Consider the following 20,845-nt stretch of genomic DNA (forward strand, 5'->3'; position numbering starts at 1 on the left):
CCTCGTTACACATAGTATTTAACACAGTACTTTTTTGCAATAGTACGATTCAGATGTGAACTATGATACAGATATACACAGTCTAAAATCTAGATGTTTATGCGTAAACGCTGCGCAATTTTGACATTTTGAGCCATGTGATCATCAAGTGGTTGGATATGATTCGCCCTTGCTCGAAAAGCCTTGAGTTGATTGGCAAATGGTTGCCAAATAGAACGCATGTCATTGGTCTTATCTCTTATCTGGCGATGTAGAGGGGCGTCAAGGCCGGGGTGATTTTAGTTTGCAGTATTTCTTCGTGTGCTAAAGTTTACGTTGTTCTCCTCTTTATAACCTTTATCGCGTTTAATACTTAGCGCATTGGGTGGGCCTTTTGAGCCAAACTCGTGGCTTTGAATCACCCACCGGTTTACATAGGCCTAAATCGACGAGTATTTCTTTGAGAAGTTAAAATGGGTGAGGAAAAAGCCGGCAACCCGATTAACGAAGATGACAGACCCGCAAATGGTGAAGAAAATGACAAAAGCCCCGAAGATGGTGTCAAGTACTACACGTTAGAAGATGTGCAACTCCATAACAAGAGCAACGACACATGGCTCATCATTCACGACAAACTATATGATGTCACGAGTTTCCTCGAAGAGGTAAGTTGCTTTTAATTAATTGTGATTAAATGTTTGCTGTCAATCTCCCAATTTTTGGCAATGGCTATTTCCTTGAAATTTGTGTAAGAGTCGACGCGTCATACAATATCGTCCTTCCCTATTGGTTATTTCGATTGCGCATGCGCCATATATGCCCAAACAAGGTTACTCTCGGTCATTTTTTGCAGGTAAAAGTGCAATTTACAGCCGTGAATATAATCGGAGTACCTTTGATCCTGGATTATTCAACAGTCGTTTGCACAAACGTTTGTTTATTGATTTGAAAATGATCAAATATACGTTGTATACAGTATTGTATCCCATATCACAAATCCATAAAATACTCAGTCATGTTTTTTAAAGCAAACAAATGCAATATGTTTTAATGAGTTAAAACATACACAATCGCATTCATTTACATTACATCCACCTAATCTAAATCAAATGTATGTAGTGTAAACTGTGCTGTTAGCTTCTTTTGAGAAATGAATTCCTAAGAGGCTGCTAATTTCATCGACTTAATGTAAACACAAGGCCAATCTTTCTGTTTAACACGAATTGCAGTCCTGTTTTGTAAATGCTCGTGTTTGTTTTAGCATCCCGGAGGTGAGGAGGTGTTGCTGGAGCAGGCTGGTTCGGATGCAACAGAGAGCTTTGAAGACGTCGGTCACTCTACAGATGCCCGAGAGATGCTGCAGCAGTACTACATCGGCGAGCTTCATATGGTGAACTACAACTACTAATGGCTTTGACATCATTTATAATCATGCTGCTAGTTTAAATGTGCCAATTGTCTTTGCAGGATGACAGAAAAAAGGAAAAGCCAAAAGTAAGAGCAAAAGTCTTGGGGTTGAATTTTGGAGTTTTAAACCTTACAGCACTTTCTAATGTCTTTTTATTTTGTTTTTGCTGCTGCAGGATATAGAAGTTACTTCATTAGAGTCCAGGTCAGTCATCAAAATGCAGATTGCTTTTACATTTTACATCATCGAGTCACAGTGTTATTTGTTGATGTATTATGTCATCCTCACCATAGATGACTTTTGAATATTTAACAAGGTATATTCTATACTCCTGCCTTAGCAACTCGTGGACCACTTGGGTGATACCAGCCATTGCTGCGACCATCATTGGAGTCTTATATCGCTTCTACAGCTCCTCTTAAGTCTCGACTGCACTCTTTTCTCATTCTTTTCATATGGAGGCCTTTTGAAATGTCAAAATACATCACAGGTTACCCCCTCGAACCACCTGTGTTGTTGATATCAAGAAAAGGAGGGCACCTTTAGCTTGTCCCCATCAAGTCGACATTCACCAAGCCCAGTACTAGACAATATGGAACTCATTGCCCCAAGATTCTTTATGCCTGTTGTAATTGTTGTTTAACTATGCATATATGTATGCTGTCGTGCTTTATTTGTCTGGTTGGAAAGAAAGAATAAGAACACTTAACACAGATTAAGTTCGTTTTTTTAACTGATCAGAATTATATTACGACTGAAAGTACTTTCTTAGTTGCAAATTAAATGGGGAGATTAACATCAGACTTCAATGCATTCATTAGTCTTACATTATGCACAATTAATCATTGGAATTACAGTACATTTGTTATTCTCATTCCTTTAAAAATATTGAACCAAAATGTCAAACAGGAATAATTTAAGGTTAAATTTAATATGTTGGAGTTGTTTTACCATTGTCTACATTTTATGGAAAAAGTATCTATACATTACATATTATAATTTCAACAAGATAGCAGAATGGAGGTTATGAGCTCGTTGTTTTTTTTAAATGAAGCCATATTAACCCGTCCTTGAAGTTTTTTTTTTTTTTTTTTTAATGAATGACGCAAAACTGCAGACTGAATGATGCAGTGCAAACCTTGGATATGTACAACACAAGTGTAAACCTAATATGGAATTCATCTATCAAAAGACTATCCATTCAATTTGATGTTGCTGTTTTCCTTTCTTTGTTATATTTTTAATAATTCCACTGATATAACATTGTACCTGTGCAATTGGATATCAAATAACTGCCTTTCTAGTCTCTGAATCTGGGCTACGAATTGTACCGTCAAGTCGAAGTACAACACTCACGGCTGTCTACATTTCCTATGCTTATAGCTCATATTTTATCTGCCATCTCATGTCATTAATAACCTGATTCAAATAAATTATGAAAACAATCTGTATTGTTTCCTTCGATGAAGATTTTGCCACTGACAATCACAGAAGTCCAATGCATTTACCATTAGACGCTGTCAGCACTGCCATTCCAAATGGATTCTATTTCTATTGTAACCATTGTTCACAGCACAGTAGATAATAATTACACAGCTAAGCCTCATCTTGAAATAAGTTAGTGTTCTACACACAGAGAAGTATTTACTCTAAAGAAAAGAAACATTTGGTTGCTTGGGCAAAGAAAATGCACAACCCTAGTTTAATTTAAATTATATGTTTTGGAGAATGTTGGTACACCTTGAATACAGAATTTGCCCCTCCTTTTTTCATTTTGAACATAATGTCAGGAGTCTTTGTCCAGTCCAGTCATCCGGAAAACTATTTGAAAGGTCAGTGCCCCCCTTGAATGATGATGGCTAACAGTCTGTTACAGTTAAAGCCAAAAGTCTGATGGGATTGGTTTCACGGTGCCTATACACTTCCACTATTATCAATTATATGCAACCTATCTATTGCGTTTTACAGATTTTTTTCTGACTGTTTTCAGCTTTTCACTCACTTTGTATGCAGTAATCAATCGAATACAAGATGACTAGGTTACATAAATTAAAGTGGTTGTCTGCCCTTCTCATTCTGAACACAAGGGGTCAGTAGTAGCTCAATATGTCGTTCTAAAGACATCAGTAAGAAAGAAAAAAAACATGCATAAAATCTTGTGGACTTCCTGTGTGGCTCCAGTCTTTTAACTAGGTCTACAATGTCGCGTGTGTCTGTCTTGCTACTGCAACCAAGGAAATTTCCCAAATACAAGATGAAATAAAGTTCTGATATAAAATAATAAATTGTCACTTTTGTACTCTCTAATTGCATCCACGTGAACAGGGATGGCCATCCGGAATGATGCCCCACTGACAGAAAGCACCTGTGGGAGAGTAAGAAGCTCTCATCTAAGCATCAGTGCCTGTCAATTACTCCACCAAGAGGAAAGGCTGCTAATGCACATCAGTCCTGGGAGACTGGTCGCAGCAAACAACTGGAAAAACACTTAGTGACGCCACAAGACGGCTAAAAATAATTCATGATACCTGAAAAGGTTAATTTTACAGGATATATGCTCACTATGATTAGGTTTCTGCACAAAGCAATGTTATGATGATATTTCACATTTGCACTCGGGGACCTTGTCGTTCAGGACATAGCCACGTCAAGTGCGTGCAGCACATTTTCTGGCCGTGGAAACATTTGCCAGAAGTGTTATAAAAGCGTCAACAACTGCCTAAAAGCTTCAATAAAATTAGACACTTCTCCCTGCAAAGAAGGTTAGAGGTCATTCAGGAAGATTGACATGCTTTCCTACTAAGTTACCTTCACAATGACTGTAGTTCAAAGATGTCAAACTCAGTTTGGTTGGTGGGCCACATTAATGGGCCAGAAACCTTTATTTTTCAACCAAAAAGTGAACTTACTTAGTGCGTTTGACAACGCTAGACATCCAACAAACGTTCAACTAGGGCCAAAATTTGACCACCACCTATGTATTTAACACCATTACATCTTTTATTGTCAATGGGAGCCTACATACTGATCAACATCAATTTAATTTAGCATTAGTGCAATAATATACCCTCATCTACCACCTATACGTTGACACGCACGGTTTCCACAGTAGCATCATCAATATCACGTCTTCTACTCAAAAGCTGTACTGACATCAAATTCGAACCACAACTATCTACAGAGATTTATCATTTAAATGGTTTACAAATATTAAAATTTATACACAAGCTAGTCAAGTCTCTGGCACGTTCCCTTTAAAAACAATTGCTGAAGATATGCTGTAAATGTGGGACAGGAGCAGACTTCATATTTCAGTGATAGACATGAAGACAAGCTATATAAGTGAAGTGGTTTCAAGCCATATCAAAGCCTCACTGGCTTTGTAATATCTCCTTTGATGAGAATTCATTTAAGAGTAACATATTGTTCTCAGATTATTAAGAGTGTAAAGCCTACAGGAATCTTTTACTGCACTCTCAGAACGTATAAGAAATGTAATGAATTTATCTTTGTGAAGTCAAAACACTTAGAGGTCTTCTTTGCTTTCTGCTTGCGCAATAAAATCAATTAATAAAATTCACTCTGACAGCTCCAAATTCTGCCAAGGCCAAATTGTTAACAAAAATGGTGGATGAGTGAGGGAAGGAAGGAGGGGGTTGTTTATATGCCTTTTATTATGTTGCGCGGCGCAAGATAGTGCTGAAACTACTTTGCTGATTTCCATAAAACATTGGGCCAAGAAAGAAACAATTTAATGTTGGAATAAAGCCAGAATTTTTCTTCATAAATTTGCCGTGATGATTTTTTTTTTCCTTGCCGGCATGGTATCAATCAGCCATACTGCACACGTTTGCAGTATTTCTGACAACAAAGCAACTCACGGAGTTCAAAAGGCATAGTGCTTTATTTCTTACTCGTAATTTATAAACCCATTTATTATCAAAAACCTCAAATCATTATTTTACAAAAATAATTTAAACAAAATCTTCTAACGTGGCACATTTTTGGAGTACATAACATGTTATACGGCTGTAAGATAGCTTTTCATTCTGAGCAAGATTGACGCCGGGCGTCACTCAGAAGAGGCCCCTCGGCGGCGACGATGGATGGATGGACAGATGAGGATCTTTACATCAAAACAAACAACCTCAGAAGTTACCCAAGTTATCTTTTGGCAGCACAACCATGGTGACCTTTTTACAGCGTTGCAGCTTAATTACTTTTCTCCTTGCGTACCCTCAAACGCCGTGACTTAAAGGTTAACTTCTGCCAGCTGTTAGATGTCGACATCGAGCGTTTGCACGCATCCAAATATGTCGGCCGAATTGACGTAGACGCAATATTAAAATGCTAATTTCGTAGCACGGTTTAATAAAGACTGTTGGCGGATTCGGTGGGCAGGCTTGGCTCGAGGATTTATCTAAAACTACTAAAAGGTGGCTTTAAGAGGTGTTCATTGACGGTGCATTCAATCCTTGAGACACTGTGGACGGGACCGGTTGGGGTAAAAAAAAAAAAAAAACAACAAACATACAAAAAGCAACAAAATCCACAGGAGTTATAAACAAAACACAGTCCCGAGACTGCATGTTCATTAAAGGGAATAAAACAAATCAGATTAAATTCTACAGTGTTATCTGCAATGACTTAGTACACGTGTCATCATAGCCGAATGCGAGCGAGCACGAAACCATTTGCAACTCAAGTTCCCTTTGAAGGCATTAGGCAGTCAATAGCCTCAGTCGTCTAAAAACACAAGTCCTCTCCTATACGAGCAGTATGTGGAAAGAGCTGTTAGGTTAAGGTCATTAGCGTACAGGTGGAGGACACGCTCGAAGAACGTTCATGGACACCCGTGTTGTTGTTTAGAAAGGCAGAGTCGAAGGAAACCTTCAAAGGTTGGCAGACTCCCAGATATTCCACTAGTGTCGGGCAGGCGGTCTGGGCTAGAGTGTGCATGGTAAGGTGGAATTTTTGACGGAAGCTTTTGTTGATCCAGAAGTAGAAGATGCAGTTGAGGAAACCGTTGGATGTCGGCAGCCAAACCACCACAAATTCCATCCACTCTGGCACAAAGTTGCCCGAGAGTGCTGGGTGCAAAACAACAGTAGGCAGGAATGTCAGAACCGTCATTTCAGACGCCTGTGCTTGCAAGAACTCTCTATACAACGTTTGAATTGATGATTAGATATATGTAATTGCAAGATTTTGATATAATGATAAGGGCTTCAAAAAAAGTAATTATGTGAAAGATATTCCTAATTTTGGGTATACACATGTTCAATAGGGACCCCTTGATTTTTAAAAAAAAGAAAAGATTTTTAAACTGTACCGTGACAGCACAATGTTCCCAGCGCAATATTTACACCTTTTCTGAAAACGCATATCTGACTCTTAACAATCATCGGGCTCATCGGGATATTCTTGTGTTGCTGAGAACGACGGCTAACATAAACAACCTGTCGCAGCTGCTCGTGAAGTCGGAAACATGACAACTACGCTTCAATTCGGCACCCTTTGCTGGTAATGAGACACTTGTCAGCTGCCCTCCCTCCAACCTGAGTGGAGAATGAGCCCACTCCCCTCCATTTTCTAGCGAGAATGCTAAGCCAAAGAAAATGTATTAGTTATATTGAAAATGTATATTTTAGGGCAAAAATATGTTCTCTTTGCGTGAGTTCATAAAGTTCAATGAAGTTCAGTATTTGCGTTATTCTGTTTTTTACAATGATTTTTACACTCACTGGAAATGAATATTGGTTATCGGCCTCCTCTGACTTCTAATAATCGTTAACGGTCGATCTCTAATTTTTTACTATCAGATTATGAATCATTATAATTTCATTTACTTTGAATTTATTTTAAAAGGTACATGGTTTGCTTTTTGTAGGACAGATATAAATGTAACCAACAACTGTGCTTTCAAAACTTCAACAATAACTTTTTTTGTTTTTAGAGATTTTCAACAAAAACTTGCTTACCGTTGTAGATCATGACTGCTATGCACGGCGTCCAGCAAGCGAAGTAAGCCGTCATGACCGGCACCAGCACCCTGGAGGCCACATCGTGTCTCCTCCGGTGCGCACGCTCCAACTGCCGCAGTTTGCGGCTCTGTCTCCGGGCGGCGCACCACAGTCGCAGGTTGGCGTAGGTCATGACCGCGGAGCACGGGAAGAAGATGAGCCCGGCCAAGCTCAACGAGTAGCCCATGTTGCTGGAGTAGGACGGGTTGCACACCAGCGATGCGGTGGAGAAGTGCACCTTGATGATGCCGTCCGGGAAGATAATGGGCGCCAGGAGGCAAGGGGGGAAGCCCCAGGAGAAGGCGATTAGGAGCAGCGTCCGTCTCCTGGTCATCATGGACGAGTACTTGAGGGGGAAGAGCACCGCCACGTAGCGCTCCAGGCTGATGGCGGCCAGCGTGTACATGCACGTGGAGCACACGGTAGCGTTGCAGAAGGCCACCAGGTGACATAGCTGGTCGGGCCCGGCCGTGTAGTCCTTGAGGAGACTCACCAGGAGGTTCAAGGGCATGACCAGCATCCCGAAGGCGGAGTCGGCGGCCGTCAACGAGAGCAGGAAGTATCGGGAGCTCCTCGACCAGCCGGCCACGGACGATGTGATCACCAGGAGAACCGCCATGTTGCCCAAAGTAATCATCACCCCCAGGAGGATAATGACGCTCACCTTGACGGAGCGGTTGTGCAGATACGTCGATGTTTGGGGGTCGAAGTCCGAACTGGAGAGGTTTAGGGACTCGTTCATGTTGTTGTTGTTGTTGTTGTTTTTTACCCCTTCAATGGAACATGTTTTTTTTGTTTTGAAAAATGTTTGCGTTCAGGAGAGCCGGCGTGCGTGCGTGTGTGTGCGGAAGTTCGTGGTTATGCTGCACACCTGAGGCAATTAGTGCAGCCAGTAGGCCGAGGGGGGAAACGTGAGAAATCACATTTTCTCAGTTGTTTTCTATTGATCTGTCTTCAAAAACTTAAACACTATATAGTTTTGCAATAAAAATAGCTCATGTGAAAAAATCCTGGTATTTGTTGTCGATTTATTTTCATTGTAAATGATGCCACTGTGAATGGTTCCAGCTGCTCACCTCCTAAGCGGAAGAACAACACAACAAGAGCAAGAATGTTATTCCCTAACCAACCAATTTGTTTTACAATTTTTGACAGTCAGGTGATTAAAGATGATGTGTGCAGGGGATTCCATGAACACTGTCACACAATTTCCTATAGCTTTTTATGGGAATAAAACCCACAGTGGATGACATCCGGTGCAATATAACTAATCTTTTCCCCTGAACTATTGATAGCTATAGACGACCAATCCATTTAAACTCCCTATATTATTCTAGTAGCAAAACCGACTTCCGCTTGCAAGTTTCTGCGTGGATTTTCACATTTTAATGAACTAAAAAAAAAACAATGTTTTTAAAATAATTTATCAGCAGAAAAATCACAAAGTAGTGAATTTGTGATAATTGAGGGATTACTGTACATGTATATGTCATTTTACCTGTACCACTGTCCATGTTAGTGAATGAGTTTAACGCATTAAACCCAACACAGGCTGTATACATTATGTTTAAAAAAAATGCTAGACAGTTGGGGTATTGCATTCTTGCCGTGGGATTAATATTCTCATCTCAAATCTTCTACCGGATTCTTTTCTCCCGCATTATGAAAGGCTTTGTAACCATCAATGATTTAGTGCTGCAATTTAGTATGTATTCCTACTGGCTTATAAAAAGCAATTTTTGTGTACCCATCTGTAAATGTCACATCTTTCCTTATCGTTCAACAAATAGTAGTATACTATGTGCACATCAGTACACGTGCTGCATAAACATCCAAAGGACTGTTTCCTACGTTAAAATAAAAAAATGATCTTGGGAAAACATATGGCAAGAATGTTTATGTAAACAATGGGCACCAAGCTACTTCCTTTTGGTCGCTTAGCAACTAAGCAATTAACCAAATTCAGCATGTGACCATTCATAAATCCATCCTTTGTTTTTGGGTTTTTTTTCCTGTTTTTTTTTTTTCAATGAGCAGAGAAAGTCATCGTGTGTGTTTTTGTGTTGACAACACATGTGTGGGTGTTGTATGTGTAAATATAGTCGCTCTTAGTCCACCGCGGACACAATACAGAGAGACTGCTGATGTATTTGTTCATGTTTGCAATTGAATATCCTGTCAGTGGGTGGACTCCTCCACTGGCCACCCACTGTGTGCATTTTCCCGCTGTGGAGGAAGGTAGCCATTGATTTGATATGTCTGCATGTGTGTGTATGTGTGCATGTGAGTGAGTGTGTGTGTGTGTGTGTGTGTGTGTGTGTGTGTGTGTGTGTGTGTGTGTGTGTGTGTGTGTGTGTGTGTGTGTGTGTGTGTGTGTGTGTGTGTGTGTGTGTGTGTGTGTGTGTGTGTGTGTGTGTGTGTGTGTGTGTGTGTGTGTGTGTGTGTGTGTGTGTGTGTGTGTGTGTGTGTGTGTGTGTGTGTGTGTGAGCAATTGTAAGCAAGCAAGCGTTTGTGTGGGTAGTATCGCTACCTAATTTGGACTGCGGGACTTGATAGGTGATGTTTAGAAGCAGCAAAGTTTTGATTGCCGATTGATTAAGGGCTGACATGTTGTCTCACTGATAACTGGTCTCTTCCAACTCAGACAAAACATTTCTTCTTCGTCTTTTGTCTTTACACCAATTTTCACTTACCTTGTAAGACCATTCTGTGGTGTTTTTATATGGCAAAAATACTAAAATAGGTTAAAAAAAATAACATGAAAACTGATATTCGCTTGGTCAGAAACCTTACTAAATCTAAGAATGAGCTGACTTTTGTAACCTCAACTGACATCAATTCCAACTTTATAGAAAATGAGTGTGAATGGTTGCCTTGTTGTGACCTGTAATTGATTGGCAAGGTGCGGTCCACAATTTGACTTCAGTCAGTTTGGATAAGCTGCAGTTTCCTCGTGACCTTGAACAAGATTTATGTAAAAAATGGATGGAGACAGCTTTGAGAATGGAGGATAGGACATAAATTTAGAAAATTGAATGGAGGGTGTATGGGTTTACCTTCAACTTTAACATCACTTATTCCTGTCAGGATCTCGGGTTGCTGCAGCCTATCCCAGCTGACTTTGAGCAAAAGACGGACTTCAACCTTAAATGGTCGCCAGTCAGTTGTAGGGACAGACAACTAAATCCACCCATAATTACAGAAATCACTGAGTGGGAATCGACCCCACATCAACCATGTCCAAGTCTGGCAAAAAAAAAAAAAACACTGCTTTAGGGGTGGCAAATAATTGAGGCAAAAAGAGCAGCACATTTAAACAGAGTAAAAAAAACAAACACCTTACGTTAAATGCAGCATAATACATCCAATTTTGCAAAATTACTTTTTAAATATAATTGGACCCGGATGAATTTGAGTGTATATTAAGAGAGGATAATAAGAAAAAATAAAAGAAACAAGGCAAAAAGTCGCAGTATATACAAAATATGATAAGAAGCAAAGAGGCGGGTGCATTTTGGCCAGGAGCCGCATGCGGCTCGTGAGCCGCGTGTTCACCACCTCTGCACTACATAATCAGTAGCTAGATGTAATGAGTCAAAATGATATTTAAAATTATCCATAATCCAAAGAATGACATAATCACAAAGCCCACGATTTGGCTAAAACGCAGCAAAGTTTCCCTTTGTACGGGAGAACGAGAAATGCTATCCCCAAGGTATGATACCACTGTAGGAGTTTATTGATTCTAGTTCAGTCCAGTTTCAGAAGTGCATCTTTTGGATTTGCAAAAGGCGCATGCTGCGTTGTTAAGTACTGCCTGACCCAAAGATAGAAATCTGTTGATTTGAAATGCTGACAAAAGGAAACAAAAACACCCTCGGTAATTTGATCATCCCATATTGACAGTTATATAATATGCTTGTCATAATGCCTCTGCTTGGCTCCAAAAATACCAATATTCAGAGAGACAAAAATCCATCTTGCATAAGAACATTAAGACTTAATCGCAAGTAACAATAAAGGTAACTTGCAGTCTGGCAAATACAGTGTAGGTCTTCCATGTCTTTAATACCCCCTTTTGAATAGCTGTCTACTGTGTCCCTGAAATCGTTAATACAATTGAATTTCCAACAAAACCATCAAAGAAAGAAATACAACAACAGAGGCTCAGCCCTCGAAAACCTGCGAGAAAACAGGTGACCTCGCCTCATTTGAGTTTGTTCCTCTTTCACAGCTACAGTCTTCTTTTGTCAGCTCCTAATGATGCCACTGAGAAATGTTTATCTGTTGACGTCATGCTGGTGTGCGTCAAACTCTTGATGCTGAGTAACACGCAGGGACACGAAATGATTTGCTGTGTGAAAATCTGTGTGATACAAAGGCTCCCTATTCACAAAAAAACAACATCCTCTGCGGTCTAGCTCTCCTCTTCAAAAGACACAAGTTTAATGGCTAAACTAACCATTCGGGTCAGCATTAAGATGCGAAAATTGGCAGTTTCCTGTCATTGAAACATACATTATTTAAGAAGGTCATCTTGTTATGTGGCTGTTTTACAAAAAAAAAACCAACAACAACGATGTGTACACTCCACTGTAACAACCCAGATGAGAAAAAACCTGAATTATATAAATCTTCCTTCCACTGGCCTCGCAATAAGGACAATTTGTTTGTATTCTTATAACAATACCATTTTCTATCAAACCGGATGACGGGGTCAAAGTCAACTATTGCGGATTTTATCGTAACCAAAAATACTTACTTATGAACTTAAATCCCCGGCACAATGCACCACATATGTATGAAATAGAAAAGATAAAGTAAAACGCTTTTTGCGCAGTATGCATTGATTAAATAGACAAGTCAGTATGGCAGTACCATTGAAATGCATCGACTCGCTCCTCCGCAACAGACTGTGTGGGGTCCGTCCAGGTCCAGGAAGAGGCCACAAAGGGCTTAACTAGAATAATTGACGATGCTGGAAGAAGTGAGGGCAGCCTCGTACACACCTTTTGTCAAACATGAGAATCCGTGTTGGAATAACTCATTCAGAACCAAACATGCATTCTTCTCCCATCCCAATGACATTGGCGTTAGTTACTTTTTTTTAAATTATGCAAGAGCATATGCCAGAACTGTACTGCCAAACCACAAGCTTTTAGATAAGATTAAAAGGAAAAGCAGTTTTTTAATTTATTTATTTAACGTCTTTCAACTCACCCATATGTTACATGAATGAGAAAATGATTGTTGCATCCAACATGTTTCAGCATGCTACAATTTTAATGATTATGTATAGCCATACAGATTCTTTTGACTTCCAATTAGATCCGAATTTTTTTAAAGATATGTTTTACCGATAATGATCTGATTCCAGAACTTTACATCCAGTAATAAATAATGCAAAAATAATGTAACCATTACATGAATATTTTTAATGCGAAAATGATCCCTGTTGCTACCTCCTCAAGAAATGTTGTATTCACAAAATCCTTAGTGACCATCATTAATTTCTATAGAAAAATCATCTCACTCCGCAGACATTTCCGAATTGATTTGATTTACTGCATGTAAAAAGCTCGACGGACCTGCCAAAACTGGCGGAACCCATCCTCTGACACAATTCTATACTGTCCGAAACTCAAAAACTAGCCGAATCGGGCGCCTATAACAATAAGGAGTATTGAATCGGAACATCACTGTTATTAAAGTGGGGCACTCTTGTGTTATGCCAAAGCTTGACCGAATCAAATGGTCAAATATCCTTTTTTTTCTTCTTCTTAATACACTACATCAACTCAATCAAGATTCAAACCCATATTTTTTTCTTATACTGTAACTAAATTGAAGTTTTTTCCCCCAGAAATCTAATGCTTAAACTGTAGCTTTTGGACATCATCCTATTGCACATTTCCTAATCTATATCTGTCTGAGCAGGTGCTTGCTGAACATTCTCTCAGGATTCCAACTTCATCTGAGCCTATTGTTTACCAATCATAATGGTGCACTGTTCGCCCAGCATGTAGCTGCATCCTCTAAGTTACGGAGCAAAATAGCAAAATTAGGAAGTCAGGGAACCATACAAAACACTGCAAGTTTTTAGGAGGGTGTTTTTTTTCTTCTTTTTAAATCAGTAAAAACAGACACGAGTCCGTTGTGGAAGTTGTTGTGAACTACACAGCTGTCATTTTTATCTCATTTTTCTTTTTACATGACTGAACTTGTTGTTTTCATTTTTTATGGGTTCATTAGGAAGCTGTATTAAATTCTGTCTTGCAAACATTATTTAATTACAACTTTAATCTAAATAAAAAACCCAAAACATAGCAACCAGTTGTAAGAAGAAATAAGCTATACAAGTCAAAAAATGTGTGTGACTTAACTCATTATCCACCATTGATAATGATAGAAAATCCAATTCATTTAAACAGGGAGGACTGGCTGTGAGTCAAATGAACAAAATCAGTGCCCCCAAATAAAATGAATTGTCAGTGGCATTGAAAAATGAGGATTCTAGGAGAGTTGGTTAATACTATACATTTTTGTTTTCAGTAAACTTTTCCATTTATTTAGCTTGTCAATCATTACATATATTCCATGTCTTGGCGGGCACGAAAAGATTGGAAATTGGCATAATCTTGACACCATCTTTTCACACAATATCTGCGTCAGACTTTTGTAAATGTCAGACACGCAGGTGGGGTGTCAGTGGATGTTTGTGTGCCGCAGGGAGTCGGCTTGACACGATCTGAGGGTTGGATTTTTCACCTAGCCTCAAAACATCATTGTGGGACTGTAAAAAAAAAAAAAGGAAAAGAAAGAGGGGGAAAAAAAACTAGTAACATTTAGAGGACTTTACAAGATTAAAGCTGGGCTGTCGGATATTACAAAGTTGACTTTGAACAAGGAAAGCATGTAAAAAAAAAAAACGTATCCATTACTATTCACATCAGGTTCTTTTTGTGTTTACTCGACCAAACTTTGTGACCTCTAGTTGAACATTCAGTTCTTTGTTTGTGTTATGTCACTTCTAGTTGGCCTTCAACAGGCTGCTGGTAAAATAAATTAAAAACTACATCAGAGATTGCTCTATTGAATACCAAATAGAAAAAGAGATTTATATTTAATAGGACATTAGTCATTCATGCATGTTTTTAATGAAATTAAGGCTTGTGCATTGTGTTTTCGTTGCTATTTACGAAGAAAATACAACGTTGGCGCAATGTTAGATTTATTTCTAACCTAATTGAACATTTGGGCATCGTTTTTTGTTGGTTATTAAAAAGTGAACTCATTGTTGCATATTTCTGGATGTCCAGCAAGGTTGTGGACACTCTTTGAACGGCTCATTTATGATGAATCCACAAAACAAACATGAACAAAACGAAACACAGGAAAAACAAATGGTGTTTATACCTTGCTTAATGGTCATCCATCCATCCATCCATCCATTCATTCGTGAGTCTTACAAAAGTGACAACTTACCTGGCAGGTGACAAGGAAAGTGTCGAATTCCGATAGCAAATACAAGTTATCCAGTCAGTTTCTCATCCAAACTGAATTGAAACCTGTGAGAAAAAAAAAATCAACAGCATTGAGTGACGCCTCATTGAACATGTCATCAAGTAAAGGACTCAATCAATAAACACACCAATGAACTGAAAGCAAAGCAAACAAAAAGAAAGCCGACACAAATTTGTCTCGTGTAGTATCAGTAGCTAATTTTGCCCTTTTTCTATCAGCAACGAACCAGACTATAACAGATAAAACCCACAACTAAAACTGTAAAACTATACGCGCCCCTGTGATTGACTGACGGAAACAAACAAAACCCCACGCAGCTCCTCCACCCTGTAGATTGATTGAAAGTTTTAGTTTAATCATGAACTTCACAAGCGTGTTTGAAGCAGATCAAATAAACTGCATCCACAGTGTGACAATGAGCCCCAGTATCAGCCATTGACAGCTGTTGAAAAACTGATACGGACGGATTAAACTCATTTTCCAACAGGACTGCTTGTTTGTGTGTGTGTGTGTGTGTGTGTGTGTGTGTGTGTGTGTGTGTGTGTGTGTGTGTGTGTGTGTGTGTGTGTGTAAGAGCGACAACAGTAAACCTTCGATGTAATCAATCACACTGCGCCGTTTAAGCAGTGACCATAATTGCACATTATCATTTTGCAGAGTACGCTGCAGCAAGGCTTCTTTTGTTGACACGAAGCACATTATATTCCACCTCAAGCTCCAAGATGAATATTTAATTAAAATAGCTACTCCGACCTCATGTCTCCCTCTAGGACTTGAACAGCAGTTAAGAGTAGAAATGTGAAAATGGCTGTTAATGTTAAAAGGGATACAGCATGTAATGGCTATTTTCATTGACGGCGATAGACGACCAATGCATTAATTAGCCCTTCCAGTCAAAGTGGATTGGACAAAGCGGACCACTGAAACATGATCATTCATTCATTCATTGCAAACTCTGACAATTTATAGGGGAATGTTTTCCAATCCTATTTTTGAGCTGCGGCACATTGAGTTGAAAACATCTCAAGGGACACCACATCTGAAAATCTTTAATTTTTTAAATTTAACAATAGTCATTCTCATCAAAGTTTTATCAGCAGAAATCACAAAAATCTCCAAAAATTATTCCAAAATCATTTTTTTTCCACACAGTGTCCTAATCTCACCATAATTTGATGTCTACAGACCCTGAACAACTTCCAGTTCGAGTGATTGAAAAAATGAGTAATGCAATGTAGCTAAACACATTATATCATGGCTTTTCTCCAAATATTACTTATATCTCTTATGTTTTGCTCACACACGTGGACAAAAGTTGATGGCGTAGAAACCAAACAACTTCCACGTGAGAAAAACAAGCAACAAAATTACTGTTTCACAATTTGAATCTTGTAATAATATAATCTATAATTTAATGTTTATCACATTTCGCTCACTGCACAGTGGTTTGGAAACACTGTCTTAGGTTAAGTGACTTTTTCTTTTGGTAATAATAAGAAAAAAAACTTAAATCACAAAGATCTGGTTCCACAGGGGGGACATTCCAGTTAGCACTTTGTAGACCACAGTCCATAATCCAAATCTTGATTAACTCATAATAATCCTCTCTTAGATTCTCCAATGTTCAGACCTAAGGCCTAAGACTACTTTTTAATAGACTTCCTCTTTACACGCTCTCAAATGCAAATTGAACAGACACCTTGGAAACGTTTTAGTTGAACTTTTCTAACAAGCAATTAAATTAGGAAAGCTGTTTTCAATCATTGTTCAGAGCAACAAAATGCGGGTATAAAAACTGGGTTAATTTGAGGCTGGGAGAACAATGCTCCCAAAGTTGATTGTGGATAATACACCCGTTGCATCCGTGCGTGCAGGTTAAGAGGCAACTTTGGGCTGTTAAAGGCTAATCACCCAAGAAAATTAAGACCATTTATCTTGGAGGAATGCAACGAGATAGCAGAGGTCGTAAACAAGTCCATCACTTTCTACCATTCACCGAGCCGAGAATGGTAGATGATACATGAGCTCGTACGGCTTTGATTCTAACGCATTGATCAAAGTCACTGACGCATTCATCAGCTTTCACCCAATTGAATCATTGGTCGCCATTGTAGAGTCATTTCTAGGGGCGACCATTCTCTGCCAGCCTCTCAAAATATCATTGACCCCCATTGCTGTCATAGACATTAAAAAACAACAAGGTCAGTATGGGTCTATTTATTTTAATCTGGAAACTTCTATTCATTGCCACCCTTCCTAGTCAAACTGCATTGGGCTTCTTTCACTGATAACGAGTTATTGGATTGTGCGCCTAACCCCTCACTGGCTGGAAATGACTTAACTGTCACGGACACTTCAACCGCTTTGCAAAGGGAGGTCTGTGAGCCAGGGGGTCAATTTGCATGAAGATACCTAATAAATATTTTAAAACTGTGAGAGTTATCTCCACAGCTCATGTTTAATAAACACTCATTATTATTGATTCCACAGCCATAATGCGACCAACTGTTGCATTCAATGTTATTCAATTCATCTTCAGTTTATCATGAGGAAAAAATGTTTCTCAGAATAGACAGAACATTTTTTAAATAACTCTGGCGATGCATACTGCTCTCTATCTTGAGCTGTGCATCCCATAATACACATTTTAGTCTATGCCAGATGTCATTTTCTGATAAGACGGAACACACACATGCACACACATATAGTCACCAAACCCCCACCCCCCCACCCCCCCACACACACACACACACACACACACACACACACACACACACACACACACACACACACACACACACACACACACACACACACACACACACACACACACACACACACACACACACACACACACACACACACACACACACACACATTATGACCTCTGTACTGTAGAGCTGACTCCCATGACTGGCATTGAAAATCTCAAACATTCAAATGTGAAAAAAACATTCATCTGCGGCCTCTCACAGTATTTCATTTGTCACTACTAAAAGCATGAGTCTGTTGAAAGGCACTGTATTAAATTTAACAAAAATAGAATTGTTCTTATTGACATAATTCAGTTTTTTATCCATTTTTATTTGCTCTCACGTTTTTTTTTTAGCAAAGCCACGCAAAATATGCCGGTTTGTAAATTACATTTCCATTGAGTGCAATAGACTTCCAAGCTATTTGAACCAGGAAAGGCTGCTGCCATCGTGTTTTGGTTCAAATGGATTGGATGTCTACTGCTATCAATGGCAGCTAATTACGTGCAAACTTCAACATTAATTTTGGTCAACTAAATATTTCATCTTGCCTAATGGCTTGCCAGTCCAAAGTCTCAAGTGTCATATTAATGACTTTTCAACAGAGCCAAACTCATTCAAGTTTTTTGGGTGATATATTAAAAATTCTTAAATTCTCTAAGGTTAACTATATACATTCAAAACAGGCAAATATTAGTTAAGAAAATAGGTACACAGTCTTTATGATCTGTTCTCAGATCTGCTAAAAAAGCAAAGATCTGCTAAAAAAGCACAGATCAGCTAAAAAAGCACAGATCTTTAAAATTTTAAAAATGTCTGACAACAGCTATTTTGGCTATGCCCAGGAAATTGACATTTCCATAGCAATTTTGTTGCATTGAAACCTTGCACATAAGGCAATAAAAGCAAACAAGCAAAACGAAACACACTTCCAACAACACGCATGACAGGTGCAAACATACATTCACACAATAAACAGAGATACACGCATACAACACATTATATGTATACTCACTCAGGATGTTGTGATCGTGGGAGGAGGGCCCCCCGAAGCAGGCACCAGGGCAGCCAAGATTGTGGCAATTTGTGCCTGGACAGAGCGAAGGCACAAAGGAAGTAGCATAGGCAGGCCGATGAACATGGCGTGGAGATCTAGAGCCCTGAGGTCTTTCGGAGAACCCGTGCCGAAAGGTCCAAGAGGCGTAGATCAGACAGGTCGGCCAGTGCACATGGTGTGGCGGTCGAGAGATGTTCGAAAGAGAATACAAGGACAAAAACAAGAAGTCTGAGATCAGACGGGGAAAACAAGAAGTAACCTGAGAAGCCAATGAAGTTAAACTGATAGCGACAATCCAGCAACATGGTCAAGCTCTGGGTGGCTTAGGTAGGTCCTTGATGATCATCAGTCCCACCTGGTGTTGATCGACCCACCTAGTGTTGATCGACTCATTTGTGAAGTTGCGTAAAACAATAACATGTGCATTTCAAAGGACATACATATTCCCTATTGGCTTTGTGACAAATTTGCAGCCGAACAGGGACACTTAGTGACACCTATGATGTTGGTGACACTGATGATTGTAATATGGATTGAAGGTCCCTATGACATTTAACCGTGACACGGATTGAAAGATTATGTGCAATGATTCGTGACATACAAATTCTCTATGACAATAAACAACCTGTCAATAATCATAATCGATGTCTTTAACATGTCTCAGTGACCTTTTTCATGACATCAATGCTGAAACTTAATAAAAGCGCGACTTGGGACTTGGGAGGAGAGAATGTTCCGCGGAGCCTCCGACCTTTCCCAGCTGGCGGTCGCTTTAAAATATAACAGTCTCATGCCTCGTTTTTCCTTTGTGCACGGTTGGTAAGTATGGGGATCTGTAACTTCAGACCCAACATCATCTGCTGCTGAACCTGCAATTGGATGACAGGCACATCCACCTCTCGGTCTATCCTTGCGCAAGCCTGACACAAGGGAGGGAAACTGAAGTGCTTATTTAGTCTCAGCATTTCGCAGTTGCTAAGTAGATAAAAACCAAGCAAGACAAAATACCGCAACAAAAGAGCAGCAGCTTTACAAAACAACAATAACTCTGCTAATTAAAAGATGTGACTTAATAAACCAGTTCAAATCCAAGTTAAACAAATGTTAGCAGGACTTAAAATTGAGCCTTGAGGTACACCACAATTTAGTTCCTAACTTAAATAAAGATCTTTCAATTGCCTCATTCATTGTCAATAAACGAACAAAACTAAGAGCACAAAATATTGGGTTTGTCATGTTGTAAATTCCTTCGTAAAAAGTAGTACACTTGGTGTTTGTATGTTTTTGTGTGCATAAGAGAGCCTTCGCACAGATTGGGGGATAAGAATCTCGTGAGTGAGATCAGTCGAGCTCATTGGAAGCCTTTCAAAGGTGCGCGATGCTCCCTCTGGAGAAGGAGGAGACAGCTAATTAGCGCTGAGATATTCCATTCTCCGCCTCCTATTTGTCATTTACTCGTTACAGTCAAGCAACCAAATGCCGAGGGGGTCTTCTCATTCATTGGCACCTCCTGGAATTAGCACACAATCAAAGGAAAAAGAAGATTGCAACCTTTCATCATTATTAAAGTTTTTACATGTTTCCATTTTGTACTGATAAAAACACCAAAAGTTTCATGGCTTTCCAAACAGACACAAAATAACAGGGCGAGATCATCTGCGTGTGAGGACGTTTCAAATGATTACGGCGTTCACCTTGTATGACTGCAGTTCATTAGTGACCCCGATGACCACCATGAGCATCACTTTGAAAACTGTCACCCCCCTCCCAAATTCCCCTCACCCCGTGGCGCATCCTCTACTCACGTCCCTGAATCTGACAAAAATGAAGGCCTCCCGACAAGTAGGTGTCACCATGGAAACAACCATTTTTCAGCGCCCTCGACAATAGCTGCTAAATGAAAGGAGCTGTCTGATGGAATGAAAGGCTAGACTCACTGCTTCATACCTTCCACTAATTGCTCACATCATCCAGAACGGCCAAACGGCACAGGGCCAACATGCCCTTGATAGCCGAAACAATGTCACCAAACACCCCCCCCACCCCCCACCTTACTCTCATTTGCAATGAGAATGACGAGACGTCTTCTTTTCATTTTGTC

The 20,845-nt window shown here is 39.5% G+C and overlaps 2 protein-coding genes across 4 annotated transcripts; one reads left to right on the top strand and one right to left on the bottom strand.

Moving 5' to 3' along the window:
- The first annotated feature begins 186 nt into the window (after window positions 1–186).
- On the top strand, window positions 187–2,832 carry cyb5b (cytochrome b5 type B). Its single transcript, XM_077713824.1, has 5 exons — window positions 187–644; window positions 1,241–1,369; window positions 1,447–1,473; window positions 1,563–1,591; window positions 1,728–2,832. Exons 1-5 carry the CDS (start codon window positions 453–455, stop codon window positions 1,807–1,809), a joined length of 459 nt encoding a protein of 152 aa, XP_077569950.1. The 5' UTR covers window positions 187–452; the 3' UTR covers window positions 1,810–2,832.
- Window positions 2,833–5,272: 2,440 nt separating this feature from the next.
- LOC144194619 (histamine H2 receptor) lies at window positions 5,273–19,196 on the bottom strand. Of its 3 annotated transcripts, XM_077713821.1 has the most exons (6): window positions 18,703–19,196; window positions 14,896–14,978; window positions 10,467–10,656; window positions 10,295–10,368; window positions 7,369–8,489; window positions 5,273–6,477 (listed from the first exon to the last, which is right to left on the bottom strand). In XM_077713821.1, exons 5-6 carry the CDS (start codon window positions 8,150–8,152, stop codon window positions 6,182–6,184), a joined length of 1,080 nt encoding a protein of 359 aa, XP_077569947.1. In that variant the 5' UTR covers window positions 8,153–8,489; window positions 10,295–10,368; window positions 10,467–10,656; window positions 14,896–14,978; window positions 18,703–19,196; the 3' UTR covers window positions 5,273–6,181. The 3 variants fall into 3 exon arrangements, with proteins under 3 accessions (XP_077569947.1, XP_077569948.1, XP_077569949.1); XM_077713822.1 differs by lacking the exon at window positions 10,295–10,368; XM_077713823.1 differs by lacking the exons at window positions 10,295–10,368; window positions 10,467–10,656.
- Window positions 19,197–20,845: the final 1,649 nt, after the last annotated feature.

This window comes from Stigmatopora nigra, chromosome 3, assembly GCF_051989575.1.
Source record: "Stigmatopora nigra isolate UIUO_SnigA chromosome 3, RoL_Snig_1.1, whole genome shotgun sequence".
Lineage (NCBI taxonomy): Eukaryota > Metazoa > Chordata > Actinopteri > Syngnathiformes > Syngnathidae > Stigmatopora > Stigmatopora nigra.